The sequence below is a fragment of the Bombina bombina genome, chromosome 1, assembly GCF_027579735.1.
Source record: "Bombina bombina isolate aBomBom1 chromosome 1, aBomBom1.pri, whole genome shotgun sequence".
NCBI lineage: Eukaryota > Metazoa > Chordata > Amphibia > Anura > Bombinatoridae > Bombina > Bombina bombina.
In genome coordinates, this window is record NC_069499.1 from 286,412,746 (window position 1) to 286,433,124 (window position 20,379).

The 20,379-nt window shown below is 37.4% G+C and overlaps 1 protein-coding gene across 3 annotated transcripts in view; it reads left to right on the plus strand.

Annotated features, from left to right (window-relative positions):
• The window catches only part of STEAP3 (STEAP3 metalloreductase), a 142,315-nt gene that overhangs the window by 79,110 nt on the left and 42,826 nt on the right, over positions 1-20,379 (plus strand). For 2 of the 3 annotated variants that reach the window (XM_053698021.1, XM_053698023.1), the window contains exon 2: positions 6,895-7,373. In XM_053698021.1, the coding sequence (XP_053553996.1) occupies positions 6,897-7,373 (477 nt within the window). In that variant the 5' untranslated portion in view covers positions 6,895-6,896. Of the gene's footprint in view, positions 1-5,101; positions 5,213-6,894; positions 7,374-20,379 lie in introns of those variants that run through there. The other variant, XM_053698022.1, reaches the window with a different exon arrangement.

Consider the following 20,379-nt stretch of genomic DNA (forward strand, 5'->3'; position numbering starts at 1 on the left):
AATATAACAGTGTTATTACTGGGGAATAATAAATGGATTATCTATCTTTTTAAACAATAAACATTTTGGTGTAGACTGTCCCTTTTTCTGTTCTTAGTTAGGAATATAACTCCTTACTGCCTCACCCAGGGTGTGTGTGGTTGGGCATAGGTCTGGCCTGTCAATAAAACTGTCATTTCAGTGAGTAGGTCCATTGAGTTCAAACTGTCTAAACATTATAGCAAGGGCTGTGTAATGTAGTGTAGCTCTACAGCATTGGTGTGAAAACAGAGGGGGTCCCTAGGCAGCCATTGGAGTATTCACATGGCCCTTATTCTGTACTCTAAAGCAGCCCTTCTTAAACTGGGGGTCGCGTAACCCTAATGTTGGGGTCGCAGGCCTCCTGATTCCATATTTAATACGATCGTGCACGCACTATTTAACCCCAATATTTAACCAAATGCAATCAAATAAAAAAAAATCGTTCCCTTTTTCATAAACTTTTTCACAAACTTTAGGTTTCTCACTGAAATAATTTACAAACAGCTTGTGCAATTATGGCACAAATGGTTGTAAATGCTTCTCTGGGATTCCCTTTTTCAGAAATAGCAGACATATATGGCTTTGGTGTTGCTTTTTAGTAATTAGAAGGCCGCTAAATGCCGCTGCGCATCACACGTGTAAATGCCGCTGCGCACCACACGTGTATTATAGGAGTTAATTAGGTAGCTTGCAGGGTTAATTTTAGCTTTAGTGTAGAGATCAGCCTCCCACCTGAAACATCAGACCCCCTGATCCCTCCCAAACAGCTCTCTTCCCTCCCCCACCCCACAATTGTCCCCGCCATCTTAAGTACTGGCAGAAAGTCTGCCAGTACTAAAATAAAAGGTATATTTGTTTTTTTTGTGTTTTTAAAAAAATCATATTTACATATGCTGCTGTGTAGGATCCCCCTTAGCCCCCAACCTCACTGATTCCCCCATCAAACAGCTCTCTAACCCTCCCCCTCTACCTTAATGGGCGCCATCTTGGGTACTGGCAGCTGTCTGCCAGTACCCAGTTTAGAAAAAAATTATGCTTTTTTTTTTTTTTAATTTTTTTTTTGCCCTTTTCTGTAGTGTAGCTTCCCCCCCCCAAAGACCAACCCCCCACAGCTCCCAGATCCCTTAGATTGTTTTTATAATAGTAAATCCCCCCCCTCCTTTTCTCCCACTTACTAACATTAAGTTTTTCTATAGTGTAGCGGTTCCCACCCGCTCCCGCCCCGTGCACGCGCCCGCCTGCCCGTTGCCCCCTGTGCATGCGCGCACGCCCCCGTCGGTCCCGCCCCCTTCCACATCACACGGCCCATCGATGGCTGCCCACGTCGGCTCCCACCCACCAACGATACCGGCCATCGATGTCCGGTGCAGAGAGAGCCACAGAGTGTCTCTCTCTGCATCGGATGGCCATGCAGGGTTATTGCAGGATATCGAGACATCACTGCAATAACTGGAAAGCAGCTGGAAGCGAGCAGGATCGCTTCCAGCTGCTTTCCAGACCGAGGACGTGCAGGGTACGTCCTCAGGCGTTAACTGTCTTTTTTTAGAGGACGTACCCTGCATGTCCTCGGTCATTAAGGGGTTAATCCATTTTTCACACACTAGATTTTAATACATTTTCTGGAAATTAAAGGCATTTTGCAACCCATTAGTGGATTCAGTGGTACAAATTGGTTTCACGTTATTGCATTTCATATATATATATATATATATTTTAAATGGACAGTCTACTTGAAAATTGTTGTGTTTAAAAAGAGAGATAATCCCTTTATTTCCCATTCCCCAGTTTTGCATAACCAACACTGTGATATTAATACACTTTTTACCTCTGTGATTACCTTGTATCTAAGCCTCTGACTGCCCCCTTATCTTAGTTCTTTTGACAGACTTGCATTTTAGCCAATCAGTGCTGATTTATAAATAACTCCATGGGAGTGAGAAATAATCCAGTGGTCTTCAATATATCCTCCTGCATCTCACCACGCTATTGAGCAAAAGCACTTTTTAATAGCTGTAGTGTCAGTAATATCTGTGTGCTGAGGAGTAAGGCCCCACTGCAATAAGTTTAGTTCCAAGTACTCAACAAACACTCCTGAACTTGCCAGATAAGAGAGTGAAACCATTGTATATTTAAAAAAAGTGCAGGGACATTTCAGTCAAAATGTAAATACACATATATTTATTACATCTTTGAATAGAAACATATTTGTAATATAAATGTATTGGCAAAAATGCTTCTAGTAAAAGTTATCACTGTTTTAGTGTTAACATTTTTCTCTGCACGTGCATGTGAAGCATAGCTAGATATTGTCACTGCACCCACATTTTAAATAATGCAGCTGCTCAGATCATCAGTGGGGCTTGTATCATGTTAGCAATTAACAAATTGAGTCATTACCAGATGGTAAAAGCAACTTAGGCTCTCTGAGCAAGTGCTGTGTTTAAAATGCTGGTGCACGGTGCATACTTAAATACACCTTTGAAACAGCTATAGCTTTTATTAGAAGCATTTTTGCTAATGCATTTATATTACAAAATTTCTTCTGTTCAATACCAAAATGCACCCATGGGGTTTCCAATTTTGGCTGGAATATCCCTTTAAGCACTTTGTCTGAACAAGATATTGCTGGATATACACTACATTTTTAAAGCTGTTCTCATGATTTTACTACTTTTTAAAGGGACAGTCTACTTGAAAATGTTTATTGTTTAAAAAAGATAAATAATCCCTTTATTGACTATTCCCCAGTTTTGCATACCAACACTGTTATATTAATAAAAATGTTACCTCTGTGATTACCTTGTATTTAAGCCTAGCAGTCTGCCCCCTTATCTCAGTTGTTTTGACAGACTTGCATTTTAGCCAGTCAGTGTTGACTCATAAATACCTCCATGAGAGTGAGCACAATGTTTATCTATATGACACACATGAACTAGGACTGTCTAACTGTGAAAAACTGTCAAAATACTCAGAGATAAGAGGTAGCCTTCAGCGACTTAGAAATCAGTTTATGAGCTTACCTAGGTTTTTAGCTTTTAAGGGTGTCAGTAAAGTCAAAATTAGACATTAAAGGGCCATGATACCCAAATGTTGAAACACTTGAAAGTGATGCAGCATAGCTGTAAAAAGCTGACTAGAAAATATCAGCTGAACATCTCTATGTAAAAAAGAAAGATATTTTACCTCAAAAAATTCCTCAGTAGCCACATCCCATTGTAAAGGACTTCTAAGCAGCAAACGAGTATGTCTGTCCCGGGACAGCTAAGGGAGTGAGCTTTCGTGCACAGTCATCTTATTTCCCTATTCAGTTTAAGGAAGTCTCAGGAGATCACAGTAAAAGAGTTCACGACCTCAGCACTGTTGATGCTGATTGGCTGCTGTTCATTTCTTCTTTTTTTTTTTTTTTTTTTTTACCTGCAGCTGGACAGCAGCCGAGTATAACTTTTTACACAGAACTTACTCTGGTGAGCTGAGGAAATTGTGAGGTAAAATCTCTTCCTTTTTTACATAGAGATGCTCAGGTGATATTTTCAAGTCAGCTTTTTACAGCTATACTGCATCAGTTTCAAGTGATTTAGCATATGAGTAGTATGTCCCTTTATTGATTTAGACAGAGCATACAATTTTTGAACAACTTTCCAATTTACTTGTATTATTTAAGTTGCTTCCTTCTCTTGTTATCCTTTGCTGAAATGTTTATCTAGGTAAGCTCAGGAGCAGCAAAGAACCTAGGTTCTAGCTGCTAATTGGTGGCTGCATTTATATGCAGATTGTCATTAGCTCACCCATGTGTTAGAAACCAGTAGTGCATTGCTGCTCCTTCAACAAATGATACCAAGACAATGAAGCAAATTTGATAATAGAAGTAAACTGCTGCTCCTTCAACAAATGGTACCAAGACAATGAAGCAAATTTGATAATAGAAGTAAACTGGAAAGTTGTTTAAAATTGTATGTTCTACCTAAATCATGAAAGAAAAATGTTGGGTTTCATGTTCCTTTAACAAAGAATATCAAGTGAACAAAGCAAATTTTATGATAAAAAATAAATTGGAAAGTTGTTTAAATTTGAATGCCCTATCTGAATCATGAAAGTTTAATTTTGACTTGAGTGTCCCTTTAAAGCTACAGTCTAGACCTAATACTTCTTGTTACATATCGGACAAGCATCTTTCAACGAGCTCCACATCTATAAACTTGTAAGAAGCACATAAAACTTTTAAATAACCATCATTTGTTGGCAGCCAAAAATAGCCACCAAGCTCCACCCACAGCTTTCTTCTTGGCCAGTTAGCTGTTTACTTGTATTTCAGTTTAGCAGTGCACGTGTAATATTTTTCAGCTAGCTATATCAAATTGCGCATGCACAAATCAGCACGTGCGAGTAGGAAAACATTTAAGAGTCGACTGTGATTGGAGAAACTTAACATACCAAAATATACAAGCAATAGGCAGGCGGAGCGTGGCGTCTATTTTTGGCTCCTAACAAACTATGAATCCTTTAAATGTTTCATGTACTCCTTACAAGCTTATAGATGTGGGACCAGTTGCAGGATGCCTCTCTGGTATGTAACAATAAGTAATCAAAATGATGTATTGGGTCTAGACTGTCCCTTTAAGTATGCATTTTGTTTCACTAGCCTTATGGCTACTGGCACACTGTCTCTGGCACTGGTTATTATTTTGTTACCCAGATGCGATTCTGTTTTCACAATGCTCTGGGATAGAATCACTGCTCTGCATTGGTTAATCAATCACTAGATGTTTGGATATTCTAATGCATTGTTTTCACAATAACCTCTATAATCAAAATTCCAAAATCTGCTTGTAAAGATGTTGCATAGGGCTGTGCAGTGCTCTGTCACTGGTAACATTACACTAATCTAATGCACGGTAATGTGTCTGAAATGGGTCTATATTTAACTACAATATTCCCATCTGCAGTTATTGTCTGTAAATGTGAATTCTGTTTGTGTAAAATGCTCTGTAGGAGGTGACAGGGGGCTGTCTGTAAGACCAAGTCTCTTCTCTCCACCCCACAAAGATAAAAGGTTGTGGCCTGGTAGGGAAGTAATTATTCACACTGATAAAAGCTGGAAACAAGATGTTTTAAACCTATCTGAGACCAGAAAAGATCATGCTGCTCCCTCAGATCTAGAGTCTGATAGACATCAACCAGACCGTTGTATATGGTAAGGACCCAGCTAATCTCTCCAAGCATGCAGGGGTCTTAAATACTAATGACAGCTTAATTAGTTCTGATATGTGTTAGAATCTGAATAGTAAAGTGACAATGTTGTGTGATACTTTTATCTGTTATGTTTTTACTTTGTTTTATTATTGAAAAAGGGAAAATAACTTATCAGGTAGATACATGTAGCTGAAGGATTTGTGAATGAAGTCAAAACCATAAATACCCTGGGAAGCTGCCAGAGATATAAAGCCTGGAGCCAAAGCATGACTATCTTTATTTATTTAATCAGACACAATACATTTTTTCAGCCTAGTACTCCCAGGAGTGTAGATCTAATAAACAGCTGATTGTGATATGTTGCAGCAGATCCTATGGACAGTAAGTGGGGTGTAGGAAACTAAAAAGTTCCATTTGTAACTGTCTCCTGGTGATTCCGATGCTCCAGTGAGAAACACTGTAATTTGCTTAATAAAGGGAAGTTTTTGTTGGGCAGATGCATGATACGCCCTACTATCCAATGCAGACTACTATCACATTTCCTTGAGTTATTTTTATTTGCTTTCATTTGCATCTTTATATTGCTCTGTTCTGTTTATCTTTAGCCTTGCTGTCCTACTTTAGCTAATTGCATTGTACCACTGGAAGGATGGGGTTTACAGGGTATTTCAGAGACCTGTTATGTGGTTCAAGTTGCTGGGGCAAACATCTGCATTTGTGGAAAGTGAAATTTGTTTTATTTTTCTACACAATTTATATACTTTTATTTAAATAAATAAAAACGCATTAAACAATGAAAACCTTTCACATAATGTTTCACGGACACATTGATCCAGATAAGATAAATGGGTGCTATATTCAGGGCTGGCAAGTTATGAGGACAATATGATACTCCGATACTTTTATAATCTGTAATGAAGTCACTGGAGAATGAGAGGCTATGTCTCTGTATAGGATGGGTACATATCCTGGCACACAAGTGTCCTGTCTCAGGAGATGTGACTTATCTGCATGACAAGAAGCATCAGGAAGCGGCCCATAGGTCAGAGTACTGGCATGGGAAGGGGTTTCTGGCAAATAGAGAACTCACTGGAGCACAGTATCTCTCTGCTACACTAAGACTACAGAAGCCCCTCCAGTTTTGCTGATTCCTATGTAATCCTATGGAGCAGAATCACAAAGAATAAAAAAGAACTGAGCTTTATATCAGGCATCATAGATTAACACACAAAGTAGAATTTTTTTTTTCATTCTTAATATATTGGACAGAGTTGTTTTAATTGCCATATCTACATTTTACTTCCTCACACAGGTATAACAGGCTTCATTAAATGCCTTGTGTTCTGTGACCTCTGTCCTGATGTTACTTTGTCAGACCTAAAGATTTCCCTGAATTCCCTTTTTTTCCAACTGTGATTAGAAAGTGCTGCACAAGCAAGGCAGCAAGTGCCTGTGTGTGGTATAGGCAGATTAGTGTTAAATCCATGGGTACTGTACAATTGTCTGCATTCCTCTACTAGACACTCCCAGACATCAGAATTTGCCTCTTTATCATTAGCTGCCACTGTACATGATACATATATGAATTACGTTATAAATGCTGGAGATTTTGATCAGACTGTTAACCTTTGAATTGTGCTGATATCACTCATTTCATATTTTATTTACTTCTTTCACATTAAGGTATGCTGGGTTCCGACATGGCTAAACCTCTGCTGGAGTCTGAAAATGGCGCTGAATCATGTGTCCAGCCGCTTGGGCAAACTATTGGGATTCTGGGTACTGGGGACTTTGCCCGCTCACTGACCACTCGACTGCTGTACTCTGGTTTCAAAGTTGTTGTTGGAAGTCGTAACCCAAAGCGCAGTGTAGGCCTGTTCCCAGCTGATGCTGAGGTGATGCTCCATGAAGATGTAGTGACACGAGCAGATGTGTTTTTTGTGGCCCTGTACAGAGAACATTTTTCTACACTGAGCAAGTTATCAAGACACCTTGCTGGGAAGATATTGGTGGATGTCAGCAACAACTTCAAGGTCAACCGTTACGGGGAATCTAATGCTGAATATTTGGCGTCTCTCTTCCCACAAAGCACTGTGGTCAAAGGATTTAATGTGGTGTCTGCTTGGGCTCTGCAGTCTGGCCCCTCAGATGGAAATAAACAGGTGATGATAATATAGGTATGGAATGATGTAATATAGTGGTAATTAATTATGATGCTGCAGCGTCTGATAGATTAACGCTGTCTGTATGGCCAGGAGAGATAATTCAACAAGTTTTACATTAAATGATATTTAACTGGAGGTTTTAAAGGAATGTGAATCAAGACTTTGCTTCCTGACATTTAACCCTTGCATTTCTGTGAAACTAGTTTACCTCATTCATTTCCAATCGTAAGGGAGAGAGTAACATATTAGATAATAACGATGAGCTAAAAATGAGATATAAACAGAACAGTGTATTTAGATGTGTGCTATTCCATGGTTACATAGCTCCTAAATTATTAATTTGAGAATGTTTGTTTTTTTTATATTTTTTTAGAGTTTTAGAAAAACTTGTATTTGTTATTAAAGGGTAATAACTGTACAATAATATAATGCTTCTGTTTGTTATTATTAAACACATTTTTGTAAGTTGAGTTAATGAGTTAAAAGCATAGTTAAAGCTGAAATGAGGGGCTGCAATAAATTACAACTCCTGAGTAGGAAAGGCTGGTGAGCCAATCAGGAAGAGCATAGGTATGTAGCAGCTAATCACCTGCTGTGTCCAGCTTCAACATGCTATGGGAGTGCACCTGGTGATTGACTTTAAATGGAAAATGAATATTATTAAAAGATAGATAATCCCTTCATTACCCATTCTCCAGTTTTGTATAACCAACACGTTTATATTAATATACGTTTTACCTCTGTGATTACCTTGTATCTAAGCATCTTCTGACAGCCCCCTGATCACATGACTTTTTATTTATTATCGATTGACTTGCATTTTAGCCAATTAGTGCAGTATAACCATTTTAATTCTCCACAGGAGTGAGCACAATTTTATCTATATGGCACACATGATCTAGCACTGTCTTGCTGTTGTGGGATTTAAAAAGCTAATAAAAATCACTGAGATAAGGGGCTTAGAAACAGGCAAACTTAGAGGTTAGCAAATTTATTAATATAACAGACCACATACAAACACAGACATGCACAACCACAGACACACATTGGTACACACACAGACCACATACAAGCACAGACACACATTAGAACACACATACACACACAACCACAGACACACATTGGTACACACACAGACCACATACAAGCACAGACACACATTAGTACACACATACATACACAGACATGCACAACCACAGATACACATTAGTACACACATACACACAGACATGCACAACCACAGATACACATTAGTACACACATACATACACAGACATGCACAAGCACAGACACACATTAGTACACACATACATACACAGACATGCACAAGCACAGACACACATTAGTACACACATACATACACAGACATGCACAAACACAGATACACATTAGAACATACATACACACAGACATGCACAACCACAGATACACATTAGTACACACAGACATGCACAAGCACAGACACACATTAGAACATACATACACACAGACATGCACAACCACAGACACACATTAGTACACACAGACATGCACAACCACAGACACACATTAGAACACACAGACATGCACAACCACAGACACACATTAGAACACACAGACATGCACAAGCACAGACACACATTAGTACACACATACATACACAGACATGCACAACCACAGATACACATTAGTACACACAGACATGCACAACCACAGATACACATTAGTACACACATACATACACAGACATGCACAAACACAGATACACATTAGAACATACATACACACAGACATGCACAACCACAGATACACATTAGTACACACAGACACGCACAAGCACAGACACACATTAGAACATACATACACACAGACATGCACAACCACAGATACACATTAGTACACACAGACATGCACAACCACAGACACACATTAGAACACACAGACATGCACAACCACAGACACACATTAGAACACACAGACACACATTAGTACACACATACATACACAGACATGCACAACCACAGATACACATTAGTACACACAGACATGCACAACCACAGATACACATTAGTACACACATACATACACAGACATGCACAACCACAGATACACATTAGAACATACATACACACAGACATGCACAACCACAGATACACATTAGTACACACATACATACACAGACATGCACAAACACAGATACACATTAGAACATACATACACACAGACATGCACAACCACAGATACACATTAGTACACACATACATACACACAGACATGCACAACCACAGATACACATTAGTACACACATACATACACACAGACATGCACAACCACAGATACACATTAGTACACACATACATACACACAGACATGCACAACCACAGATACACATTAGTACACACATACATACACAGACATGCACAACCACAGATACACATTAGTACACACATACATACACAGACATGCACAACCACAGATACACATTAGTACACACATACATACACAGACATGCACAACCACAGATACACATTAGAACATACATACACACAGACATGCACAACCACAGATACACATTAGTACACACATACATACACAGACATGCACAACCACAGATACACATTAGTACACACATACATACACAGACATGCACAACCACAGATACACATTAGTACACACATACATACACAGACATGCACAACCACAGATACACATTAGTACACACATACATACACAGACATGCACAACCACAGATACACATTAGAACATACATACACACAGACATGCACAACCACAGATACACATTAGTACACACATACACACAGACATGCACAACCACAGATACACATTAGTACACACATACATACACAGACATGCACAAACACAGATACACATTAGAACATACATACACACAGACATGCACAACCACAGATACACATTAGTACACACATACATACACACAGACATGCACAACCACAGATACACATTAGTACACACATACATACACAGACATGCACAACCACAGATACACATTAGTACACACATACATACACACAGACATGCACAACCACAGATACACATTAGTACACACATACATACACACAGACATGCACAACCACAGATACACATTAGTACACACATACATACACAGACATGCACAACCACAGATACACATTAGTACACACATACATACACAGACATGCACAACCACAGATACACATTAGAACATACATACACACAGACATGCACAACCACAGATACACATTAGTACACACATACATACACAGACATGCACAACCACAGATACACATTAGTACACACATACATACACAGACATGCACAACCACAGATACACATTAGAACATACATACACACAGACATGCACAACCACAGATACACATTAGTACACACATACATACACAGACATGCACAAACACAGATACACATTAGAACATACATACACACAGACATGCACAACCACAGATACACATTAGTACACACATACATACACACAGACATGCACAACCACAGATACACATTAGTACACACATACATACACACAGACATGCACAACCACAGATACACATTAGTACACACATACATACACACAGACATGCACAACCACAGATACACATTAGTACACACATACATACACAGACATGCACAACCACAGATACACATTAGAACATACATACACACAGACATGCACAACCACAGATACACATTAGTACACACATACATACACAGACATGCACAAACACAGATACACATTAGAACATACATACACACAGACATGCACAACCACAGATACACATTAGTACACACAGACATGCACAAGCACAGACACACATTAGAACATACATACACACAGACATGCACAACCACAGATACACATTAGTACACACAGACATGCACAACCACAGACACACATTAGAACACACAGACATGCACAAGCACAGACACACATTAGTACACACATACATACACAGACATGCACAAGCACAGACACACATTAGTACACACATACATACACAGACATGCACAACCACAGATACACATTAGTACACACAGACATGCACAACCACAGACACACATTAGAACACACAGACATGCACAAGCACAGACACACATTAGTACACACATACATACACAGACATGCACAAACACAGATACACATTAGAACACACATACATACACAGACATGCACAAACACAGATACACATTAGAACATACATACACACAGACATGCACAAACACAGATACACATTAGAACATACATACACAGACATGCACAACCACAGATACACATTAGAACACACATACACACAGACATGCACAACCACAGATACACATTAGTACACACATACACACACAGACATGCACAACCACAGACACACATTAGTACACACATACACACACAGACATGCACAACCACAGACACACATTAGTACACACATACACACAGACATGCACAACCACAGATACACATTAGAACACACATACACACAGACATGCACAACCACAGATACACATTAGAACACACATACACACAGACATGCACAACCACAGACACACATTAGTACACACATACACACAGACATGCACAACCACAGATACACATTAGAACACACATACATACACAGACATGCACAACCACAGATACACATTAGTACACACATACATACACAGACATGCACAACCACAGATACACATTAGAACATACATACACACAGACATGCACAAACACAGATACACATTAGTACACACATACATACACAGACATGCACAACCACAGATACACATTAGAACATACATACACACAGACATGCACAACCACAGATACACATTAGAACACACATACACACACACAGACATGCACAACTACAGAATAGGGATAGACAGATATAGTTTTTTTTAAGGGCCGATACCATTATTGGCTGCCTTTCTGGCCAATAACAGGAGCCGATATTCTGTACATTTAAAGTTTTGAAAAATCAACACAATTTCTACACAAATCTGGTATAAACTGAACACACACAGACATGCACAACTACAGAATAGGGATAGACAGATATAGTTTTTTTTAAGGGCCGATACCATTATTGGCTGCCTTTCTGGCCAATAACAGGAGCCGATATTCTGTACATTTAAAGTTTTGAAAAATCAACACAATTTCTACACAAATCTGGTATAAACTGAACATGCTTATTAAAATTTTGCTTGAAAATTAACTTATTAAATGGCTTCCCAGAGAAAAATGGCGTAAATACCTTTTAAACTGCACACTAATATAAAATTGAAGTCACTACTGATAAGCTAGACACTACACGATTTCTTCAATACTCCCAGTTAAGTAGAAAAACATTATAGTGCAGAAAGCATCACTTGGTACACTTTACAGATAAGGGTTAAAAGTAAAGTAAAAAAAATAAAATAAAAAAAAAAAAAAAATATATATATATATATATATATATATATATATATATATATATATATATATATATATATATATAGAAGGGACATACTAGAATATCAGTGCTAGATTTATTTATTTGCTTTAATTTTTAATATGCTCATAAATTTACTGGATTGCAAATACCTTCCCTGGTACTTAGGATTGGACTATAAGTTTCTTTATTATGTCACTTATGGGCAGTTTTATACATGTGTAACAGCGCCACCTAATGGTCAGAGCATTGTTATCCACTGCTAGAGAATATTGATACTAGTCTCCTATACTGCATAGCTTTCTACTCAAGGTTTGTTGTTGTGGACATTTTAATTGATGTGCCTGAACTATCATTATTGTTTTTTATGTTTTTTTTCTATGCCCATCAAAGGGGAAAATAAAATATTTAAATTTAAAAATCATCAAAAGCAGCTTTAGTGAAATGTTTTGCAAATGTGTAAAATTTATCAGAATGCAACAAATAATGTTCTATTTCTGACAGCAATTAGCAAGCAGATTGATTTTATTTAACTAAATTAAAACAGAGAAGCGCTCAACCTGGGAACGAACAATAGCATTATAGCTTGTTCCATGGCTAGTTACCACCCAAGAAGCAGCCTCCTTTTGCTCAACATGTGCCTTTCACAGAGAAGAACTTTTCTGCAGCATATCAGTTTGATCCTGACTTCACAGTACAATCCAGCCCGAAATACCAGGCAATTCCTCTCTGAACAAGAGAAATGGCAAAACCCCAGATGTACGCTTCGGCCTATTTATTGCTGACTCCTATGAGCAAATTAAAAGTAATTTAGCTCTGTGTACTTCAGGGAAACTATGTAGCTTTAATTGCCCTTAAAGATCACATTTTCCAATCATATAGGTTTTTTTTTATGCAAGTCCATCTACAGGCCTGCCATTGGGGGTATGGTAGTTGGTAACTGAGCTCCCAGGAACACCTGGGCTTGGACTCTGTTATCAGTGCTATTTATTATTAGATGCTATGCTATGTCCAGCTTATATGTGCTATAGATGATTTGTGTCACTTAAAACTACATAGTTTCTCTGAAGTACAAAGAGCTAAATTTCTTTTGATTTGCTCCATATCGGTAATATCGATAAAATTCTGGCCGATACCGATTATTTTAGAAATTCCAAATATCGGCCATAATATTCAGCCGCTCCGATAATCGGTCTATCCCTACTACAGATACACATTAGTACACACACACATACATACATACATACACACATATATATATATATATATATATATATACACACACATACACACCACCACATATACACATTAGAACACACATAAACACACAGACCACATACAGACAGACATGTACAACCACAGACACACATTAGAACACACACAGACCACATACAAACACAAATGCACCATCAGATACACATTAGAACACACACACACACAGACCACATACAAACAGACATGTACAAACACAGACACACATTAGAACTGTGGCCGGACTGTTAGCCGATGGACATTTGGCAGACGGACATTTGGCCGACTGATAATAGTCCGACACACAAGTGGCTGTCAGATAACAGTCTGGCCACGAGATAGGTAGATAGATTTGATAGATTAGATAAATAGATGCAATAGATAGATACATTCGATAGATTCAATAGATAGATATATCGATAGATAATTTCACAGACAGAGAATTACAAGACGTGCGGGCTGGGACCTATGGTTGGGTTCCCAGAGGTGGTTGTGGCACCCGAGGCTCTGATTAGAACAGAGCACTCTGGAGCTTATCTGCCCTCGGCCGAACTCGGAACATGCTTCGGCATTCTGTCCGTCGGTCAAATGTCCATCGGACAGAATGCTGTCGGACAAATGTCTGTCGGCATTTTGTCCGAGCACCATTAGAACACACAGACACACATTAGAATACACACACAGACCACCTACAAACACACATGCACCACCACAGATACACATTAGAACACACATATACACACACAGACCATATGTTCACATGTACAAAGAACACACAATTGTTTGGTTCTTAAACATGAATTAAAAAGTGTCCAGGGTTGCCCTCATATAAAAGGACTGGAAGCCCTTGTCCAACACTTTAGTATTATGTGACAGCTCTTTCTGTGACATCATCAAATTGCAAATCTGTGCACTCATCTGTGATATATATATATATATATTTTTTTTTTGTAGCTGTTGTCTCTCTCCCATATACTATATGTTTACTCGCCAGAAAATATAAAACAAGTATTGGGATTGAAACCGCAGCACTTTACTTTATTATATTTATTAATATCTTAAAAAAAAAAAAGAACAAAGACATTACAAAAGACAAAAAAAAAAAAAAGAAGAAGAACATATAAACTCTCTCCCCCCCGCCCGCGCACTCCCTATACTTTGTCTTTATTTAAAAATGTTTCCCAGTAGAAACGTATCATTAGGAAATAATCCTCCCTTTTAGATTTTTTATATGAGAACTCTTCTAGTTCCAATAACTCGTTTACTCTGGGTATTAGCATGTCCTCCTTTAGAGCTTCCCTTTTCTTCCAATTGCGTGCTATAATAGATTTAGTGCCATTTAATATATATATTATAAGTTTGGCTTTGATTTTACAAATACCATTAATAGGTTTATTCATAAGGGCATTGTATATGTCCAATTGAATTGTTTTATTTAAAATGAACTGAATACAGGAGGAGGTGCCCGACCACAACCTCTGATTCGATGGGCAATCCCACCATATATGCTTCATTGTCCCAGTCATGCCACACCCCCTCCAGCAGTTTTTTGATGCGTTCGGGTAAATGCTATGTAATCTGGCTGGTGTCAGGTACCATCTGGTTAATATTTTATAATTAAGTTCTTGAATATTTGAAGATACTGAAGTCTCTGCTGTCTTTATAAAGATATGGTTCCATTCTGTGTTTTCCAGCTGGGTGCCAATCTCTTTTTCCCATTTATGTATGTATACGTGATTTTTAGGCTTGTCTGTCTCTGTTAACATTTTATAACTATAAGAGATTGTCCCCTTTATTGGAATTCCTTTATAGCATATTTTTTCATAAGTGGTTAGCTTTCTAACTAAATTATCTTTCAGCCTGTGGTTAAGAATAAAGTTTTTTAATTGAAGATATTTTAGCCATTTTGAATATGCTCCCCCTGCTATATTTGTAAGGTTTTCCCTAGACTTCAGTTTGCCTTGTGTAAGGAAATTTACTAGCGGAGTCGTGTCTTGTGTCTGTTTAATGTTAAAACATCTAGGTATTATTCCTCCCTGGAATTCCGCATTGTTGTCTATTGGTAATAGTGGCGATGGGAATGTCGATATATTGGGATATGTGGCTATTATCTTATCCCATTGTGTTATTATATGTTGGATCAGAGGGTAGTCTCCTATACCTGTGGGTCTGCTTTCTGCCGTTATCCAGCATAAATTGCTGATTGTTTGGGCTTGACTTAGATCAGTTTCTAATGCTACCCATGCTTTATTATTTTTATTTGTGTGCCAATCTATTGCTCTCTGTAATACTATTGCTCTATAATAGTTCTTGATATTCGGTACTCCCAACCCTCCTTTTTTCTTTGGCATATATACTGTAGTTATGTTTATCCGGGGTTTTTTCCCGTTCCAGATGAAAGTATTGATCATCCTTTGGAAATCAATACAGTAATTTTTTGGGAGAGCTATGGGGACTGTCTGTAGGATATATAAAAGGCGGGGGAGAACATTCATTTTTATTGTGTGTATCCGCCCAAACCAGGAGAGTGTTTTTTTTTTCCATTGATTAAGATCTTGCTGTATGTTTTCTGCCAATTTCACATAATTTTCTAAGTATAGGTTTGCCATATCTTGCGTTAAATGAACACCTAGATATTTAAGCGATGACTCTTTCCAAGAGTATGAATTTTGTTGTTTGCAGGTCTGAAGAATCAGTGCAGGTGTTGAGATAAATAGAGCCTCTGATTTGTTAGTATTTATCAAGAAATTTGAGTATTTACCAAACTCTTGAAATGCCTCTTCTAGGGCGTTAATTGAGTCCTCTGGATTGGTCAGAGTCATTAAAACGTCATCGGCGTATAACGATATCTTATACTCTTTCTGCCCAATATTCAGCCCCTTAATTTTATTATTTGCCCGAATTCTAGCCGCTAAAATTTCCATAGAAATTACAAATAGTATGGGCGACAGGGGGCACCCCTGTCTAGTGCCATTAGTTATATTAAATGAATCAGAAATCATACCATTCACTCTTACCCTTGCCGATGGACAGGTATATAAGTGGAATATTTGCTGAATGATTTTTTCCCCAAATCCAAATCTTTTAAGCGTTTGCTGAAGGAATGACCAGCTAAGCCGGTCAAACGCTTTTTCAGCGTCCATTGATATTGTAACCAAAGGGATCTTGTTTAACTTAGCATATTTGATTAAATGTAATGTTTTGATGGTATTGTCTCGTGCTTCTCTGCCTGGGACAAATCCCACCTGATCAGTGTTAATTATACAAGGCAGAATCCTGTTTATTCTATTGGAAATGATCTTTGAGTAAATTTTTATGTCATTATTAAGTAATGAAATTGGTCTGAAATGTTTCGTATTATTGGGTTCTTTACCCGGTTTGGGTAGCACGACTATTCTTGCTTCTAGCATTTCTTTCAAAAAGGATGAGTTATCATTCAATGAATTAAACAATCTGAGTAATTTCGGTGCTAATGATTCTATAAAAGTTTTATAATATGTTGCATTGAGGCCGTCCGGGCCCGGGCTCTTACCGACTGGAAGATTCCTAATAGTCTTAGTGACCTCTTGTAATGTAAATGGTTCGTCTAATGACCTTTGTTGTGTTTCTGTAAGAGTAGGTACTTCCGTTTCTTTTATATATGCCAATTTTTCTAGCTCATTATTTTGAAAGTTATTATTGGGATTTAAATTGTATAATTTCTGGTAATACTTTTTAAATTCTCTGGCTATCTCTTGACTCCCCACTATATAATTCCCTTGCGCATCCTGTATTTTTGAAACATGTGATTGAAATATTTTTTTCTTTAGGGCTCTTGCCAGCAGTTTTCCAGCTTTATTGCCTCCATTAAAGAAGCATTTTTTAAGTGCCAGCGCCTTTTGTTGGGCGCCTTTATTCAGGAATACATTAAGATTGTTACGTGCTTCTTTAAGCTGTATTGCTGTGCCCATATTATATGGGTCCTTTTTATGTAATTGTTCTGCCATTTGCAATGCGTCATTTAAGGAGAGATAGGTTTTATTTAAGTTTTTTTTTATTCTAGCCTTGTGTTTAATAAATTCTCCTCTTATCACTTGTTTATGTGCCTCCCACCAGATTGCAGGGGAGGTATCTCCCCATTGGTTACAATGAAAATACATATTTATTGTTTCTTGAATTGATGACTTGATTTGTAAATCATTCAGCAAATAATCCTCTAGTCTCCATTGATATGGGGCCACTGGTGTTTCTGGCCACTTTATACTTATTGAGATTAATGAGTGATCTGACCAAGATATATTATATATTTTTGTTTCCTGAACCATAGAGTAATTATTTTGATCAATAAAAAAATAATCTATACGTGAATATGATTGTTGAGGGGCCGAATAGAATGTATAGTCCCTTGTTGTGGGATGTAATGTTCTCCAGCTATCTACCAGGGATAAAGAAAGTAGATTAGATTTGACCGACTTAATTATGTGTTTAGCTATATTGCTCTTTTTTTTTTGAGCAATCTATCAATGGCTCAAACGCTAGGTTAAAATCTCCACCCATTATTAGTGTACCTTTCATATTTTCCATTATCAAGTTAGTGATTCTTCTAAAAAAAGCTTTTTGTCCTATGTTGGGCGCATATATATTAACTAGTGTAACAGGTCTGTTATATAATAAACCGACCAAGCACAGGAATCTACCCTCCAGATCCTTTTCCATGTGTAATAGTTGAAAAGGTGTATCTTTCTGAATTATTATGCATACTCCGTTTCGTTTCTGTGTATTTGAGCTATAATAAACAGTTGGGTAAAATTTATTTGTAAATTTAGGTTCGTTATTACATAAAAAATGAGATTCTTGAACAAAAACAATATCTCCTTTTGATTTATGAAAGCTATGTAACGCGATATGCCTTTTATGGGGTGCATTAAGGCCCTTAGCATTTTGAGATAAAATTTTTATTTGTTTTATGTCCATTTTACTTTAATTGAGAGGAAATGCTTACTAGTAAGTAATCCTATTCTCTGGGTTAACATCTTCCCAGCAAAATGAGAGCGCCCCGGCGGCCAGGGGGAAAGGAGGGGGGAGAGAGAAAAAAAAAAACCTTGCAACACATAAGAGTCGTACATAGACCAACAAAAAAACCCAGAACAACGTCCATGTACCTCCTGAGCAGCATTGCCGTCAAAAAACTTAAAAAAAAAAAAAAAATACTCTGTCTCCCTCATTCTCCGTGAGAGAGATAGGGGAGGGAGGAAAAAAAGAAAAAAGGGGGAAAGAGAAAAAAAAAAAAAATTCAAGAGGGAGAAACATTCTATAAGATATCTTCTCTATACTTAATCGATTTCTATTAATCCAGGAATTAAGCTTTCTTGTTGTGTGCTTGCTATCCTTATCTATTACCAACCTTATATAGTGTTCAATTTTACTACATGCCTATTTCTTACAAAATATCTTCTCTGTCTGTGATTTATCTACTGAAAATATATTCTCTGTGCTTAATCTGTTTCTATAAATCTAAAAATTTAACTTTCTTATTATGTATTTACTATCTGTGTCCGTTACCAACCTTATATAGTGTTCAATATTACTACATGCCTATATCTTACAAAATATCTACTCTATCTGTGATGTGTCTACTAAAAAATAATATGTTCTCTATGCTTAATTTATTTCTATAAATCCAAAGATTAATCTTTCTTATTATGTGCTTGCTACCCGTGTTCGTTACTAACCTTTTATAATATTCAATATTATTTCATGCCTATTTTCTACAAAATATCTCTCTATCTGTGATGTGTCTGCTAATTCTACTATTTGTTGTTATACTATCAGTCCTATATATTTTCCCTTTACTTTCTTTCTCTTCTCTCCTCCTCCTCGTGAGAAGAAGAGAAAAAAAAAAAAAACACACCCCCAACCTCTATTCACACCGTAAATTTGCTATTATTCTCTGGTCTTGAGGGTAATTATTCTAAATATGTGGTAAATTACCTTCTCTTCTAACGTGATTAAGTGGCTAGTGATATTCCATAAAAAATTCTCTATTTGTTAATAATTATCTTCCTAATTACAGTCAACTCCCCCTTATGAATCTTCCTTGCATGTATGTAACTAACCCTGTGTGATATTAAGTGTTGCTTTATACCTACAGTTTTATAGGTTTATTTTCCCTTACTATATATCTATTGATTCTTATATTTGTGATAGTGTGTGTTTTAACCTATACTATAGTTTTAAGAGAAAAAAAAAACAAAACAAAAAAAAAACAAACCACCCCTCTTCTTCTCTTTCCCTTAACTTTTCTTTAGAGATGGAGTCTTATCTTTCTATCCACTTTCCAATCCCTTCCT